At 44.6% G+C, this 17,479-nt stretch overlaps 1 protein-coding gene across 1 annotated transcript; it reads right to left on the reverse strand.

Moving 5' to 3' along the window:
* Nucleotides 1–8,403: 8,403 nt before the first annotated feature.
* BMI1 (BMI1 proto-oncogene, polycomb ring finger) lies at nt 8,404–11,633 on the reverse strand (the record flags this gene model as incomplete). The annotated part of the gene is made up of 9 exons (XM_079701258.1): nt 8,404–8,806; nt 8,897–8,977; nt 9,344–9,442; nt 9,874–9,919; nt 10,000–10,108; nt 10,269–10,319; nt 10,407–10,462; nt 11,078–11,174; nt 11,522–11,633. 9 exons carry the CDS (start codon nt 11,631–11,633, stop codon nt 8,477–8,479), a joined length of 981 nt encoding a protein of 326 aa, XP_079557384.1. The 3' UTR covers nt 8,404–8,476.
* Nucleotides 11,634–17,479: the final 5,846 nt, after the last annotated feature.

Consider the following 17,479-nt stretch of genomic DNA (forward strand, 5'->3'; position numbering starts at 1 on the left):
GTCTTAGTTTTGCAGTATCCAATAGTAGCTCCTTAAGAGTTCCTGTTGAACTGTGAAGACAGTTAACACCCTGCCTGTGCTGTATGAAAGTCACTTTAAAATATCATCTTATGCCTATTTAACCAATTTCCAGACACCTTTGGTGGGAAAATAACAAAGTGACAAGTTCTTATTCTTAGAATTCTGGAAACATCTGTCAGATATTTTTTAGTACAGTCACCACATTCGAAATATAATTAGGTAAAAATATGCACGAATGAGGATATCTCATTAGTGCCACTAGCTTGGAAAATCTTTACCTTTTCATTGAGTTCATTAAAGATAGCCAAGCTTTATAGTAGTTATTAGTAAGTTTTATTTCTCATAAGGGTTATTGAACTTCTGGAATCCTCTGGAAATTCAACAAATATTTGTTGAGTTATGTTAAAGGGACTCCGGAGCATACAAAGATAAATAAGACAGGTGCTTGTCCTCAAGGAGCTTTAAACTTAAAAATTTCAGCACATCTGTGATTTACATTAAATGTCAATCTAGGAAGAACACTCCACTAACTTAATAGCTGTTTAAAACCGGGTCAGTTGTTAAGAGCGATGAAATTTGGCAATGCATGTATTTCCCGGGGTTATCCTACTAGCTAATCAAAATATTTTGCTGGATACTTTGAAGATTTTTCTTCAATAAAAACTTGTTTAAAACATTAACAAGAGTTCTGTTAAAAATTAAATCAACGTCCTAGAGCCACAGACATTAGAAAAGGCAGAAAGATTCCTAACGGTTAATGTCAATCATTTTCTTTATGCATCCCCACTGCTGAGGTCTGGTGTGGTTCATCACATGAGATGAGGGAGAAGAAAGTGCTCCATCCACTTATGTATAAGAACAAGTATCTGGAGGTAATGTTTGAGCTATTATATTATGAATTTCATGCAAAATATTCGTGGTAGACAAAGAAGAGGGAAGACTGTAGCGTTTGCCTGTGGTTTTTTGTAACCCAGAGGAAAGACACCTTTACCAAGGGCAGACACAACCCTAAGCTCTTTGTGTCGATGTTACTAGAGAGGGAGTGGGCATCTTGACTTCTTTACCACCATCCTTATTGCTGATATCTAGAAAAGCTTTTTAATGGACTGGCCATTGACAAAGAATTTCGGCTCAAGTTGGAGACGAGGGCACCTGGGGCTGGGACGAAGCCGAGCGCCGGGATCTCGGGGGCTCAGGTGCCTGCGCGGCAGCGTGCGCTTGGAGCCTATTTATCTATTGTCTGCCATGGGGGCAGGGCCGAGCTGGGGGAACTAGCTTTTGAGTGGAGCTGAGGGTCTTGGAGGATGAGGACCCGGAGGGGTGGGAGCGAGAGATGTCAACGAGGGCAACCCCTAGAGTTCTAAATGCTAGACACCGAGATGTACGAAGCGGCGGCGGTACCCGCGGCTGCAGCCCTGGCTGCAAATCGCCGTCGTGTGGTTGCTACTGGCAACCGAGCCTCTGCCGAGCGCGCAGCCCCGCAGCCCCTGGAAGGAAGGTGGCGAGGGGAAGCGGTGGCGCCGCGGCCGCCCCGGCTCGGCCGCCCGCAGGGCTCGCGCTCCCGCCCGCGCCCCGCGGTCCCTTCGGGCTGTGACCGCTGCTGTGCGGCACGTAGGGCCCCGAAAGGCTCTCGGGTTGGGGGTGTCGCTGCCTCGGGAGCGTCAAATTACTGGCGTCCTCCGCGAATGCAACATGGCAGCTCTGGCTCAAAGACTGGGCTCTTTCAGTCCGCCGGGGAGGCGGGGGTTGCGGACTCCGCTGCGCGCCCGCCGCCTCCCTTCCTGGCCGCAAGTCGGCCCTCCTGGCGCCCCCGCCTCCGAGCCGGGCCCAGCCAAGGGCAGCCGCGCGCGCCGACTCGCCTTGCGCTCGCCCCTCGGCCCTTTGTTCTCCACTCGATAGGCACCTCGCGCTTCGGGGGCTTTTAATGGAGACCGTGGAAGACAGGGTGACCCCGGGTGGGACGCCGACGTCCTGGCACTCCCCAGAGGTGTGTAGCTCCCCGGGTCTCCCGAGGGCTCTGGAGCGAGCTGAAAGCGCGAGTCCGGGATGCTAACCCGACACTACCCGAGGAGCCGCGTCTCGTCGGGTGGGTCCCTTTCGGCCAGGCCTGGCCCGCGTTTCTCTTCCTTGCTTCCGAGAGGTGTGAGGCGGGAGGCCAGGGCTGGCACGCGACCCCCGCAAAAAGACAATGCCCGTCCCCGCCCCAAGGAAATGAGATTCTCCGCAGGGGAGAGGAAAGCTGCGGGCCCGCAATCTGGGAAAAACGGGGAGAAAAACACACGTTAGTCCTGCGCTGGGCTCCACCCCGCATCACACTAGCCCTTGGGCGCGGGTGGAGCCCAGTGCAGCCCCGAGGTCCCCGCCCCGGGTCGAGGGGGAGCCGAGATGCGTCGCTCTCCACCGCGAGTGGGGGAGGGGTCGGTGCTCCGGGGAAGGGGGGAGGCCAGGGGGAAATTTGCATTTTTAAAAACGGCGGTTCCGAAACGACCTTGCCACGTAGACAAGCCAGTTGTGACGTTCAGCACAACGTGCTACTGAAATACCGAAATCCGCCACCAAATGGCGGCTCCTGCAGTCTGCCGCGCCGATAAAGAGGACTCGCCGGGCGTCGCCCATTTTAGGCCGCTTTCATTTCTCTGCTGTTACCCCGGTCCCCTCCCCAAGGCGTCCCTTCCTCTCCCTGTTTTTGGGCGCACGTGGGACTCCTGGGTCAGAGAAGCTTTTCTGCCCCGGGGATCAGGCAGGCGCGGACTCTGCTGGAAACCGCTGCGTCCCGGCGGCTTTCAGAGGCGATATCCCAACCTCCGACCGCCCGATCCTCTGCCCCGCCGGGGTCTCAATGGCGCCGGAGTGCGAGAGCACCGAACCTTCCAGGTTCGCCCTGCCCGGAGACCCAGGCTTCGCATTTGGGTCCCAAAGTGTGGTCCTTTGCCCAGATCTTAAGATTCCTATCGCGCAGCCACCCCTTCCTCGACACTGTCACCTGGTCAGGTTTTCTTCCCAGGGGATTAGAGCCCGTTCTACCCATTAAACAAGTTCAACTCGAGGACCCTTCGGGAAGGCTGAAGCTCAGCCTTCGGGAACCCTCAAATGGCAGTTTTATATTTTGTTAATAATTTGGCTTACAGTCTTTACAACAAAACCCTAAACTCCAAGGATACCTTGTTATTGAAGGAGAAAGGGCACAGGATTTGAAGCAGCCGGAGGGAGGAGGGCAAAGCGAGGCGATAATATGGAATGGCCCCGCAAGGAATCGCTTCTGGGGGCTTTGCAGGCGACGACGCCGCCTCCCGGGACGTGGGACACTTTCCTGCCCGCGCTGAGCTCGCGGCCCAGGGGCCGGTTGCCGCGCCTCGGTGTCCCGCCCGGTGGAGAGGCCTTCGGCAGGACGGGGGCCGCCTTGTGAGATCACGCGCACCCGGCTGTCGCCGCCGCTCGCCACCGGGTCCGGCCTTGGAGACACGACTTCGTTTTCCCGCCTCCCCAGCCTGCCGAGGCCTGGGAATCTCGCTTTCAAAATTGGCGGGATCCGAGTCCGCCGAGCCGAGAGTGGCGCGCGGCGCACGCGCAAAATGGCCTCCCGGTGCCCTGCGGCCTGGGCTCGAGCGTTGGGCCGGGCCGAACCCCGCGGCGCAATCGGGGGCGGAGGTCTGGGCTGTCGCTCTTTGCGGTTCTCGGAGAGCTGCTGGTTAAAAAATAAAACAGGGAGAAGGGCCGTTTTCTCTGTAACCGGTCCTTTTGGTAAAGGCTCCCTAATCGGGAAGGCAGCGCTGCCGGGAAACGAAGGTCATTTTCTCCAGCCGGGCGTCCTGTGCCCTTTCCACCGGGCACCCGAACATAGGAAGCCTTTCTCTCTCTTTTTTTAAAGCCGCTGCTCTTTCCACCCTACTTACCCTCGCCCCCGCTTTATCTTGCAAGCCGCGCACTGCGCTGCTGTCTTCCGCTTTCTTTGAATATTTCCACCCGTGGGGGCACTTAGACCTAAGACTGGAGCTCCTGGACAGGCTTCGCTGTCTCCAGTAACTTCTTTATCCATCTCTATAACGTTCTCATTCCTTCCATCCCAATTTTCGACGCGTTTCCCGAGTACCCTAGTCCGCAGCCTTCCGAGGGTCTGTTGGGTTCTAGCTAACTTAGAAGGACAGAGTTGAAGAGCACCGAATCCGCACGGAACTTGAAATCACGTTCACTTTGAAGTTTGGAGTTGATGACCACCCAACAATCAGAGCAAGAAGTAACTTTTTTTTTTTTTTTTAACTGAAATGTAGGTGACTCTGAGGGAACATCACTTGCTATTTTGGGAAATTCCCTTCTAATAGCCTCTGGAAGGGATATTTTAAGAAAACAGAAGAATGGGGGTAATTTAACTCATCCATTGGAAGTTTTATTGAGTGCTTACTATTCATTTAGGGGGTTAAATGAGACTTCGGGTGAGTTTTCCACAGGCACTTGAACTTCTTCAGAAAACTCATAAGGATCCTGGAGTAGCCTTTCCAGTGATAAGTAACTGTTGATGTCGTCGACTTGATGAAGACAAAACGTTGATGGTGAAGTCTTCATGTGAGACCTCTAGAAATTGCACACTCAGAAAAAGAAACTGGTGCAAATAAAGGAAATCCGTTTCAAGAACCAAAAGAAGAAAAAACGTTAAAAAAATTAAGTGCGGAAACAGGAAACACTCGACTGTGTAAACATTTTCGGAGACTTTCATAATCAAAACTGGGCGATCTTGAGATTTGTAAGGAGATGGACAGGCTTCGCGGTGGTATTTCCCAAGTCTGATCTACTGGGAGGCTTAATATGTGATACTTTCTCTTCCTTGTAAAGAACCCATCTATCTGAATTCTGTGGTCCCAGTTTAATTCAAGTTTTATTTTGGAGGAATCCGGATTTTTTTAAGCTACCTTAGAAATAATCACCTGTTGTACTGTTCATGTTTTACTTGAAGAAATATCCTCAAGCGAAGTGACCTTATCTAACCCAAGAGCCTTATGTTGGAGCTGCGTTCTGTGCTCTTTGAAACTTAGAAGTCTTAAAGGTATATACTTTTTTTTAAGGGTCCTTTAAAATGTAATTTCATCAAGACCTTTTGTTTTGGATAAAAGGCGAGTAAAACTGTATGGAAGAAACAATCATTGTATTTCAAAATAACATGGAGCCTCCATTTCATGGACCACCAAACTGAATCAGAATTTCCAACTGTCATTCCAGGGTAATGTCAGAAGGAAAAGATATATCTTTAAAATCTTTAAAATATAAAGAGAAATGAAAATAACACTTCCTTCACCTCAGGATTCTAAAGACTAGGTTCCATGTGCAAATTGTTTCTAAAATTAAAATCCGATCTCCTCCAAAGATTACCATAAGCTATTTTTCAAAAACCAAACATTTTCATTTCTTCTTGGCCAGTGCAAGTAGGATTTCACATGGATTCCTTTTACATTGCTATTAAGGTTTCATAACAAAACTTTTTGATAGGCCTATACAACGAGTGTACGGAAAGACTTCACAAATGAACTGCAACTCCAATATTGGGAAAAGAATAAGAGGAAAGGATGAAGGAAAGCCCCTATCAGCTTACTCTGCCTGTTGCATTGTACCTCCAAAGGTCCTAACATTTGCACATATGGATAAGGAAACAAAGCAATATGGTTGGTAGGTTAAGTCAACTGAAGGGCAACTTTTTTTTTCAACTCAGAGCAATTAACGGCCGGCAATTTTAAAAGCAAAAAGGTACTTGTAAAGTGGTATGCATGTGTAAAGCAAGATAGATCACTATTTATACAACAGCAACCAGCCTCATTCTTTTTTTGCATTTAAGCTAAAATCTGTGAAATCAATTTAGGCATTTTCTGTGGAATATTTTTAGCTCTAACTTTGTGGTATAGAATGCCAGAATACTGTTCAGAAGCAAAAGCCAAACTTAAAGCCGACTTTTCACGCACCCTGCCTTGACTGCTAAGTTACAAAGTTAGCAGCTTTGATATGGGTTTTGGTAACATTGAAATTTTAAGTGGTAGTTCAGTAAAAGTTTTAAAGCCTAATTGTCAAACCCGTGATGGCTGCTTATAAAATACAAAACATTATACTCTCTTCTGTTTTATTAAAAGACAAATTTTAGCTGAAATAGCCTTTAAAGCTTAAGCAATTTTCAAATTGAGTAGGGGGGAAATTCCTCTTTCAAACAAAATAAATGGACATGTTTTCAAATATGGTGCAATAGTGTTAGGTAAGCCATAAATGCAATATCTGATATTTTACTAAGTAATTTAAAAAATAAGTCCATAAAAAGGTTGAGATGTAAAATCTTTGAGCTCTGTGTTGATCCTATGACTTGGTTTTGTGTAAGTCAAATGACAATCCACTGGTACTTTAAGTTCTTAGCCTTTGAAAAATATTTTTGCATTTTTTATATACACAGTAAAAACATCACTTGAAACTCCCATTAACTATTTTTTCTTGTCTTAGATAACATCATGAACAACTTGAGAAGAAAAGCCTAGAAAAATGAGTTAAATTCACCAAAATTGGCAAACACGGGTAACTTTTACTTCAAAGATTGTAGAGTAAATAAACAGATACATCTTTCAATTGGGCTTTCAAGCAATTATACAACAAAGCATGTACTCTCAGCAACATCACTAAGACAGCAATGGATGTTCTTCAGCTTTTACCTGTTGTAATCCACAATAGGGTTTCCAAAACTTCTGCACATTGTGCTTTTCATATCAAATTTTTATTAAAGTCTTAGCTATTTTCTAAATGAATATCCTTTTTATTGGATTTTTTCCAATTACAAATGAAATTTAATTTTACATCTGTCATTAGAAACAACACTTACAATGGGACTGTACAAATTTAGGTCAAAATAAAAATATATGTATTTTGTGGTTTCATAAAACTTCATTTACTGTATCTTTAAAGAAAGCAGAAGTAACAGCAATATATGTAAAAGTAATGATTTAATGACTATAAGCAAGACAGAGCAATAGAATTGTGCTTCTTTTGCAGACGGGGGACAATGAAATGTTTAACTACAATTTCCCCATACAAACATGAAACAATTTCATAGAGAATAAACACCCTCACAAATAACTGATGGGTGATGAACAAGTTCGACCAAAGCAAAACAAAAACTGAAAACTGTTGGGGATATTCATACTTTAAATTCAACATGCTCACTCTATTTAAAAACTAATACCTGTAGAAGCTCACAATAAATTGCTTCTATTTCCAGACGTTACAGAGAGGGCATATTCCACTGTTTGTAACTGTAAAAGCAATTCTTAAATTTGAAATTTCCACTATGCCACATATTAAAATAATTTTAGATAAAATGCCTTCTTCCAGCAATTTGCTGGTTTATTTAAAATATTTGTTTTAGAATTACAGCGATCAATATGCATTTTAAAAACACATTAATTCCATCATAAGCAATGGGAAATGAAGAAAGTATTTCCAATTTCCTTAGTGAAAAGTTTTTCTTTAATGCAACTATTAATTTTAAAAGTAAACAGGTATTACTAGAAAAAAGTCAGTATTACTATATGCCAGTTGCTTCCAATGGAACAAAATTTAGAATTAGATATCCACATTAAAAATATTCAATGGTGATAAGGCTCAAACATAGGTATCTGCAAAGGTCGAACCAGTTGGGAGAATTTTAACAACCATCTCTGAATGCATGAAACACAATATTTTCTTTATAGTATTTATAAATATATCATACAATACTGTTTCCTGTTATGTCGTATACCAATATGGCATTGTACAATAAGCATAATGCCATCTGATTCATACAAAAGCGAATCATTTAAACAAGTCAGTAAAATAAACGGTAGTACCCGCTTTTAGGCTTACAGATTGTAAAACTGAAGTTTACTTTCCTTTGATCGGTTTCGCGCAGCAACAGAGAAGTAAAAATCAAACAGGAATCAAAATGGCTAAATATGCAAGAAATTGTTATTCACAGTGACATGGCTACATAGAATGCATTATTCTATGCATATTCTTTCCATTTGTTGAATTTCAAGATAAAAAGCACTTGTTTTCTACAGGTTCACAAAACAGCATAATAACAAGAACAATCAGGGAGGATGTAATGTAGGCGTTAGTTGAGATTAACAAACTATGGCCCAATGTTTATATCCACCGCAGAAGATTTTCAAATCCAAACAATGGTTACAGAAACCATTTCACATCTGTCCTAACACACAGAAAAACATCTTGCCTGCTTTCTCAGAAATCAATTCTTTCGAGAAATAATCTTTCTTTTCAATTAACGTCCATATGAACATCACATCTAGTCCATCTTTTATAGCCAAATTTAACGTCACTACAAAAGAAAGCAAATTGGACGATAGTCACATGTATTAGCATCTATAAAGCTGTAATGGCATGAAGATATCTATATAAATCAGGGGTTTAAAATTTTTTTCCTCAACAGTCTCAGGTATCAACCAGATGAAGTTGCTGACGACCCATTTACTGACGATTTTCGAGGTCTATTGGCAAAGGAAGATTGGTGGTTACCGCTGGGGCTGCTGCTGGTTCCATTCATAGTGCTGGAAATGTGAGGAAACTGAGGATGAGGAGACTGGACTGGAGTGCCGGGGCTGGGCAAACAAGAAGAGGTGGAGGGAATACCTCCTGCTGGGCTGTTGGCCTTGTCACTCCCAGAGTCACTTTCCAGTTCTCCAGCGTTTGTCAGTCCATCTCTCTGATGACTGATCTTCATTCTTTTACAAGTAGGTCGAACTCTGTATTTCAAAGGAAGCGGACCATTCTATAAAGTTAAGAGGAAAAAAAAAATCAGTCTTAGATCTTTAAGTACAGTCTATCAAAATAACCTGCGAGCATCAGGTACGCTACTTACCCTTCTCCAGGTATAAATGTAGGCAATATCCATTAGTGTATAGTAATCCTTTAAAGGTTCCTCTTCATACATGACATCAATCTGTTGAAAAAGAACACTTCAGTTACTAGGCATCACCAAGAATGACGGTAAATCTAGATTTTTTTGGGCCATCTAAATAGAATCCAAAAATGCTTTTAAAAAACATTTTCTCCAAACATTTGAACAAAGAAAGAATCCCTCTGGAAACTTCAAATGAGGGAAAACATTTCTTGAAATTATAAGGGATTTGTTTTCACAGCATAAAACAGAGTCCATACCAAATATTTTAAGAGCTATTTCCAAGTAAAGTACTAAATTAAAAAAAAATTTCCGTTGTTTTGGCTTTAGAATCCAAGAAGAAAAATGTCATTGAAATTTTTTTAAAAACGATTTACATAAAATGCATGAAGACTATAAAGTAGATACCTGGAAAGTATTAGGTATGTCCATTTTACTTCTGAGAAACTTTCTTAGGTGCATCACAGTCATTGCTGCTGGGCATCGTAAATATCTTTTATCATTCACCTAAGAGCATATTTAAGAAAAATAATTTTTTAAAATTCCTAACTTTAAGATTTTTTTTAAAGTCAAAAAAAATAGATAGATGTCTGAGTATGATAAAAGGTACAAATACCAAAGCTGAGATTTGACTAAGTTCTCAACTATACTTTGAGTTTGCTATTATTATAAATACTAAATGAACAGATTCCTTCAGTACATCAAAGCATTAAACATTAATTACTGAAAATATTTTGTAAGAATAGTAATCATATATAAGATAAATTCTATCTAGTAACTATCGAATATAGATCACTCTTAAACATCAAACATGATGATTTTCTTCTATTTGATAGCAACATCTGACCCTAGGATATTCTAAAGGGCAACATATACCCTCATAAAATCTAGAATCCAAACAATGCATCTTCTATGTGTTTTTGTATCATGGAACATACCTCCTCCTTCGATTTCTCCTTGTCTTTATTTACTTTCCGATCCAATCTAAGAAACAAATAATTTATTAGGCAAACAATGTATCTAATAAATATATTAGCATAAAACACATTTTCTAAAGAATTTACCTGTTCTGGTCAAAGAATTCAATGGATAAACTTATTATTTCATCATCAGTTATAATTCTCTTATCTTCATCTGCAACTTCTCCTCTATCTTCATTAGAGCCATTGGCAGCTATAAAGACATTTTTAAATTCAATTTTTAAGAATTAAATACTTAATTAAATATTATACATATAGAAGAATGGAACTGGTACTTTTAAGCTTAATTTTAATAAATTACTGGGTAAGTTCTCCCTCCAAATAAAATGTCTTTCCCCCTCTAAAGAGTTTACCATCAGCTGAAGGATGAGCTGCATAAAAATCCCTTCTTCTCTTCATTTCATCTAAAGAGGAGGAAAAAAAAGACTTAAACATAGCAGGTAAAACTGATAAATACTTTTTAAAAATTCAGTTTTAAGCAAGTTACTCACTTTTGAAAAGCCCTGGAACTAATTTGTATACAATATCTTGAAGAGTTTTATCTGACCTGAAAAAGAATAAATTAGAAAATAAACTATCAACTAATATGGCAAAAACTAAAAGTGTTCATTAAGTATTTAAACATTCTTTGTTTTCTCTGTTATAGTATTTTACTTGATTGTAACACTGTCTATAACTACATCAACACGATAATTATGAGGATAAAACTTCTTTATGTAGTAGCACTGTTTTTAAATTAGAAGAATACTTTATTTTATATTCACTAATAAATTCTTCACATTTCACTAAGTCAAGAAAAGTGTGCCTTCCAAATTACTGAATTAGCTAATATGAAAGAGAACAAAGAGGAGAGAATGGAAGCAGTTTAAACACATGCACTCTTGCCTGTCACAAGGTCAATAAAGCAATGCAAAAATGGAGAACTAATTCCATTTTTTAAAATGATTTTAAAAAATCTTAAAATCCCTTGAATAATATTGAACTCTGTTTAAAGTTAGTCATCATTAAAATGGCCAAGAAATTAAGGGCTATCCTCCTCCACAAAGAACACGCATTAGACGGGGACTGAAGGGTAAATTTTGTGTGAAGAAATAAATACTAAATTCAATAATTATGCAATTCCAATAACAATTACAAACAATGTTTTTAAATATTTTCCTACCTTATATTCAGTAGTGGTCTGGTCTTGTGAACTTGGACATCACAGATAGGACAATACTTGCTGGTCTCCAGGTAACGCACAATACACGTTTTACAGACTAGAAATAAAAACACCAATTTTTTAAAGTTCAGGAAGTAGATGCTAAGCAACAAAATTAGTGTCAGAAATAGAGAACTAGTAGTAACAAAATGGTAAATACCAAAAGGCATTTCTAATTAAATAAACAAACTCAGTTAATATCCTGAGAACACTTATACAATTTATATTTATACAATATTTTAATAAATATGCATTAACAAAAAGTCACTAAATGCAAGAGCAGAAAACAACTTCTTCATTTTGTACCAACATTCTCAAGGACAGTGGGAATTGTTAGTTTTCAAATTTCAGGACAACATGTTAAATATACATGACACAAGAAAAGGTCTAAAACTGTGTACTTACAGGAATGTAGACATTCTATTATGGTTGTGGCATCAATGAAGTACCCTCCACAAAGCACACACATTAGGTGGGGATTTAGCTCAGTGATCTTGATTCTGGTTGTTCGATGCATTTCTGCTTGATAAAAGATCCTGCAAGACAAAGAAATATTGGCCATAATTCACAGAAAGAGAATCGAGATTATCTCCAACTCCCAGTAACTATATGCTCTGAAATGCTGGAGGAGTTCATAAAACTCGTTTAACACTGTGCAGCTGGACTGTCCCAACGTCTTCTACAGAAAGAATTCACTGATCAGACCTCAATCAATTCTACTGAAAAGGTGAAAAAGGATCCAAGAAAAGTAATCTCTGGTCTCTCAGGTCATTCCAGGAGGGAGAAAAGGTCTGGGGTGGGGGCTGGGAGCTGAGAGCATTCGGGTCTCTTTCTTCCATTTGTCCTCCAGCCCAGCAGCCCCACGGCTGCTGCAGACGCTACACGCTCCCCGCAGATATTTACCAACCGCTAGGGCTTGTTCCAGGACTCCAAATTTAGGGTAAAACTTCCTTATGGATCTTCGATCGAAAATCCAGGAGCATGCCCTGGCTTCCCAGGGGTTCTGGTTGTTTTAAGCGGTTCCGGCAACCAGAACCTGGCACGTTTTGACGCGATACAAAGGGAAAGCAAATTCTGCTCTATCTGCATCCCTGGCATTTCCGGAGCTGGGTGCTGGGGCCGCAGGAGAAGCACCTCGAGTCGGCCTCGGGCTGGGGCCTGAGCGCGCGGACGCCCGGGGGCCGGGGGGCCGGGATGCGGAGGGGCGGATCCGGCGGCGCCCGGGGCTCCGTCTCGCTCCGGATTCGGAACTCGCCTCTGTCGGGGTTTCCATAGCAACTTACACTTACACTTGGCATCCGGCCACCGCTGCAACTCTGCGCGGAGCCGGGCCGAGCCCGTAGCTTCGGCGGGCGTGCGGGGCTGCCGGGCGGCGGCAGCGGCGGGCGCGGGGGAGGGGCCGGCACGGCGCGGGGGCGGGGCCGCGCGGGGGCGGGGTGGGGTGCGGGCGCACAGCGCGGGGGTGGGGCGGCCCCACGAGGCCCGCCGCGCTGGGGAGCAGGATCCTGGCCCGAGGCGACCCGGCAGACAGCCTGGGGGATCCCGGAGCGTGCAGTGGTAAAGGAAAATGCAAACCGCACTCCGGCCATTTCGGCCACTCTTGGGGGCCTCTTTCCACGTCGACTCGGCGCGAAGGGCTTCTTTCAGATCTTGACTCTTTCGGTCTCTCCTGTTAGCAATCACTAGGTCAAAAATTTCATGAAGGGATCTTTTGAGAATTGCCAACTGTGCACTTAGCCCGAAACCGTCAGGGCTCAAATTGCAGAGATGTTTATTGAACTGAAACTCTTTAAAGCTTTCTTCTCTAATAGGAAGTTCTTCTGTAGATGAGGATGAGCGATACAAAGTTTTGGAAAGGCTGAAAACTGAAATCTGTTTCATAGCAGACAAGGAGTGGGCAAAGCCTTGTGTTTTACCTGAGCTATGCTGGATAGAGGCAAGAAAAACTACCTGAATCGACGGCAGTGACAATAAGTAAAGAACCATGTGACCAGCCCATTCCCAACGCTGAATCAACACCTTGTCAACCCAGAGCACCGAGAGCAGAGAAGAACAAATGTCATTTTCTCAGCCTCACCCCCATGCAAACCCCACACAATGAAATGCTATTCCCAACAGATATCGTATGTTACAGAAAAGTCACGGTGGGGAACTGTCAGCAACAATACAACAGCGGACAATCAGGGAAGTCAATTACTTCGTGCAGTATGCTTGAAAAATGCATTTCTTACTCCCACTTCATTCATTTCAGAATCTGAAATAAGACTAAGCTTCCAGACTTTTCTGAAGCACATTCTCAAAGCTGCCTTGAACAGAAATCTAGGAACTTGTGAAACTTGAAGATGCATCTGAGGTTTTAATTCTCAGGGAATTTTAATGCAGAAGAGGGAAATACTAATCAACACAGCTCAATGGCTGAAACTAAAAGTTTTAGAGTACTAAACACACACACACACACAAAACAAAAAAAAAACGGTAAAAACAAAACAAAGCCTCTTTTATGAAAATTGACCACAGTGGCAACCAGTGACTTCAACCAGAAAACGTCATGTGTGACTCCTCAGTTATCTTTGGATGACTTGTTTAGAGGAATATTGTCAACATATTGTTAATATAAATCTAAGTGGGATTACAGACGCGTTGTGGATGGAGCAGTGTCCCTAAAGAGTAGCAAAATTTAATTCTATTGTACTTGGTGATTAAAGACAAGCCTTCTTGGTTCTCAAAGAAAACTCTCCTTATGAAACAGTAGGACCTTTACTAGAAAGATAGTTAGCAAGGTGATACTTCTGTCCCCTTGCAAAAGCACATCACACTAATGCCACCGATCATGAAGTTCAGGAAGGGGCATCAATAAAAACAGCTGCCTTTCTTTCTCCTCTACTTTACATAAAATGAACACCAGACAAACACAAATATTAACACACAGAACAATCAGACCTCAGTGAAAGGTTATCTACTGGTTGGCTTTGAACGTTTAAGTCTCATGTACTTGACCAAAACCCTTTCAAATTCATCTTAAGTCTTAATTCACACAACTCCTCTACTGCAATTCACGAGAATTTGACCACAACCCTATAACCATTTATAATGCTAGTAAATACCACTTTGTTACTTGTATAAGAATCAGTTCTTTATCTTTTTATACCACTTGAAAGTACTGGGAACCTAATGAAGACTTCCAAAACATCTGACATGCTTGATAAGGTTTCAGAAACAATCTCTTGCACCTTAGAAAGGAAAACCTTCTAGGTTCCACCACAGAAACTGCCAGTTAAGCAAGCAAAAATGCACCAAACATACAATGGAAAAAATACTCAATAGTTTAAACTTGCCATTATAACATACTCAGTTGGGGCTGTCACTTTAGTTGGAGGCCTAACACCAGTAATGTCAAAATGAAGGAAAACAGAAGCAAGTTCTTATGTTAACAGTCAGCTTGACTATTGCAATCTAACAAATGCAAATGAACTCCATAACCCCAGTGGGGCTCCCAGCCCAAAACAAGTATGGGTAAAGTTGGGGGTAACTTGACTTCTAGGGAGAATTTTACCTTTTGGGGCACTTAATGCACATCCAAGGACTTGATGGTAGAACATTAATGGATTTTTCAAGTACAACTAAATGCTCACTTTTCTTACAGAAGCGTGTGTATATGTGTGTGTATACATACACACATGCATACATAGTGACTTATATGGCTTTAGAGATACTAGGTGTAAATTTACACAAGTAGGTTATTTCAAACACCTTTGCACTTTGGGGCAGATGTATGGGAATGAACTCAAATATTTTAAAAAAAAATGTTTGCCCACAAAATCAACCTCTAAGGGATTCTACTTAAAATAAAACTCAAATGTTAATATAGTCTCATAAGTTAGCGTATGCTGTTAACAATTGGCATCCTTAAGTTTCAAGACTTTAGCGTGGCATATAATATGTTCCCAGAACTTGGGGGTTAAGCTTCCTATAAAATATAGGTTGAACTACTCATAATATTCTAGGCATCACCAACCTACACTTGGATTTGAATAAATATGCCCAGAGTTTTGCCTACTTTAAGGGAAGGGGTTAATACATGCTTGTATTTCAAATACTGAACCGTGACCACTAAGCCCACTAAATCCTTTTATTGCAATTGGGAATGATCAAAGTCTCTATACTTGTTTACTTCCAATTATTAACTGTAAATCTTTGGGAAAAAGATCATGCTATACGGCTGTCAAACCCCAAAGACTGCGTAAACATATGCCATCAACTTTTTAGTGCACGTTTTCTAAAGCATCTCCTCACCACATGACCTAAGCTGACATTTAGCAAAACCTGTAAAACGTTGTGGACTTGAGTCATGGTTCTAAGTGCATCCCATACTAGAGGTTGAGAGAAAAACTGTAGTCTCTGAGAGAGAGGAAAAAAACAAAAAGAGGAAAAAAGAAAGAAAGAGAGGAAACCTCTTGCAAGACTAACGTCCACTCACCATCATCACTCCAAAAAAAGCTCCAAATTTGAAATGCCCACTTCCCAGTGAGCACGTCCCAAGTAATGTTTGAAGAACTTATCCAAGACTCCCAACAAATTACACCTTGAAAACTTTACCATTTTAAACACAAACGCAGGAGACCTTGGAAACAACTGGGAACCGCCATCTTACAAGCCATCCAATTTCTCACAAGTGTCCCTTCAACTTAAGTTAATAACATTTTTGTTCGGGCTCTCACCAGCCTAACATCCACCTTGGCGGGATCGCTGCCCCCCACGCAACCCGTCCCTATAAAATGGGGGCGTTCTCTGGCTGTTTAAACCCCTCCAAAGCCCCTTCTTCGGGAGAGGAGGGAAGCCACTTGACCCAAGCAGCTCCCGATTTCAGGCACCCGTCCCCGTTTCATCAAAATCTACCTCTCAACAAAAGGCGCCGTGGCCGGGAGAGCCGCAGAAGCTGCAAATAGAAGTGTTCTTCTCGGGGGCCATGTGCGTCGCGAGGGTGTAGAGGGGCGCTCGGGGGAGAAAGGAACTAAAACGTGGGGCCGCGCGCGGCGCGTCCGGGCTGGAGCGGGCGGCGGCTGGAGCGGCGCCGAGGCCGGCTGGCGGCGGCGGCGCGGGCTGCGGGTCGGTCCCGGCGCCGCGGGAGTCGGCGGGCGGCGGCGGGCGCGCGCTCGCGCTCGCGGGCGGCGCGCGGGGCCGGGCGGCGCGCGGGGCCGGCGGGCGGCGGGCGGCGGCGGCGCGGGGCTCGGCGCCCACGCTGTCAGCGCCCTCCCGGCCGGCGCGGGCGAGGCGCGGGGGGGCCGCTCCCAGTCCACCGGCGGCCGGCCCGAGCCCGGCGCGACCCCCGCCGCCCCCAGGCCCCGTCCCGGAGGCGCCTCGCCTCCTACGTACCCGGAAAAAGCAGCCGGCGAGAAGCGATCGCAGCGGGCGGAAAAGACAATGAAAGTTAAAAGTCGTTCAGCAGAAAATGAATGTGAGCCAAGCGGCCATCTTGAAGCGAGCTGCAGACGCTGCTGTCAATGGGCAACGAGCGCAGCCGAGAGGAGCCGCGGCCGCCGCGCTCGGCTCATGCTGCCTCCCGAGCCCGGCCTCCTCCTCCTCCTCCGCCTCCGCCTCGGCCTCCTCCTCCGCGGCCTCCTCCTCCTCCTCCTCGGCCTCCAACGCCTCCTCCTCCTGGGCCTCCTCCTCCTCCTCCTCCTCCTCGGCCGCCGCCGCCTCCTCCCGCTCCGCACTCGGGGGAGGGAGCGCGCGGAGGGGGCGCGATCAGTATTATTCTGCGGGGCTGGGAGGTGTTTCTAATCCGGATCGGGGCTCCCTCGCCAACATCCCCATTGTCTCGCCCCGATCTCTGCCTTTAATACTACGATTATTATTTCATAGTTGCCGTGGGGGGAGGAGGGGGGTGGGGGGCGCCGTGTGTGTGCGTGCGGAGAGGCGGGGGGAGGGGAGGAAGGCTGAGGAGGGGGGAGGGGAGGGTGGAAAAAAAAAAAAAGCACCGCTGAAGGCAGAGTGGAAACTGACACCGGCTCCAAAATGGCTCAGAGTCCGCCCGCCCCCTCCCCCCGCCGCCCCCCCACCGGGTCACGTGCTCCCCTCATTCCTTAAGGGCGGCCTGGGAATTAGTGTCGGTGTAGTCGGGCCCGCGGCCGCCCCCTCCCCTCGGAGCAGCGCGACCCGGCCCCCTCCCCCTCGCTCGGCGCGGCGGCGTTGCTGGCGCGGCTGCGGAGACATTTCTCCACAGCGCCACTCGCGCCACCCTGCTCTCGGCGCGGGCATCGCTCTGGCCCCGCAAGCAGTTCAGCCCACCCCACCCCCCGTTATTTCTTTCTTTCCGCAGCCCGCCTCCGCCCGCGGTGCACACGTCCGCGGGCTCCAGCAGAG

Source organism: Hyperoodon ampullatus (assembly GCF_949752795.1).
Source record: "Hyperoodon ampullatus genome assembly, chromosome: 3".
NCBI classification, from domain to species: domain Eukaryota; kingdom Metazoa; phylum Chordata; class Mammalia; order Artiodactyla; family Ziphiidae; genus Hyperoodon; species Hyperoodon ampullatus.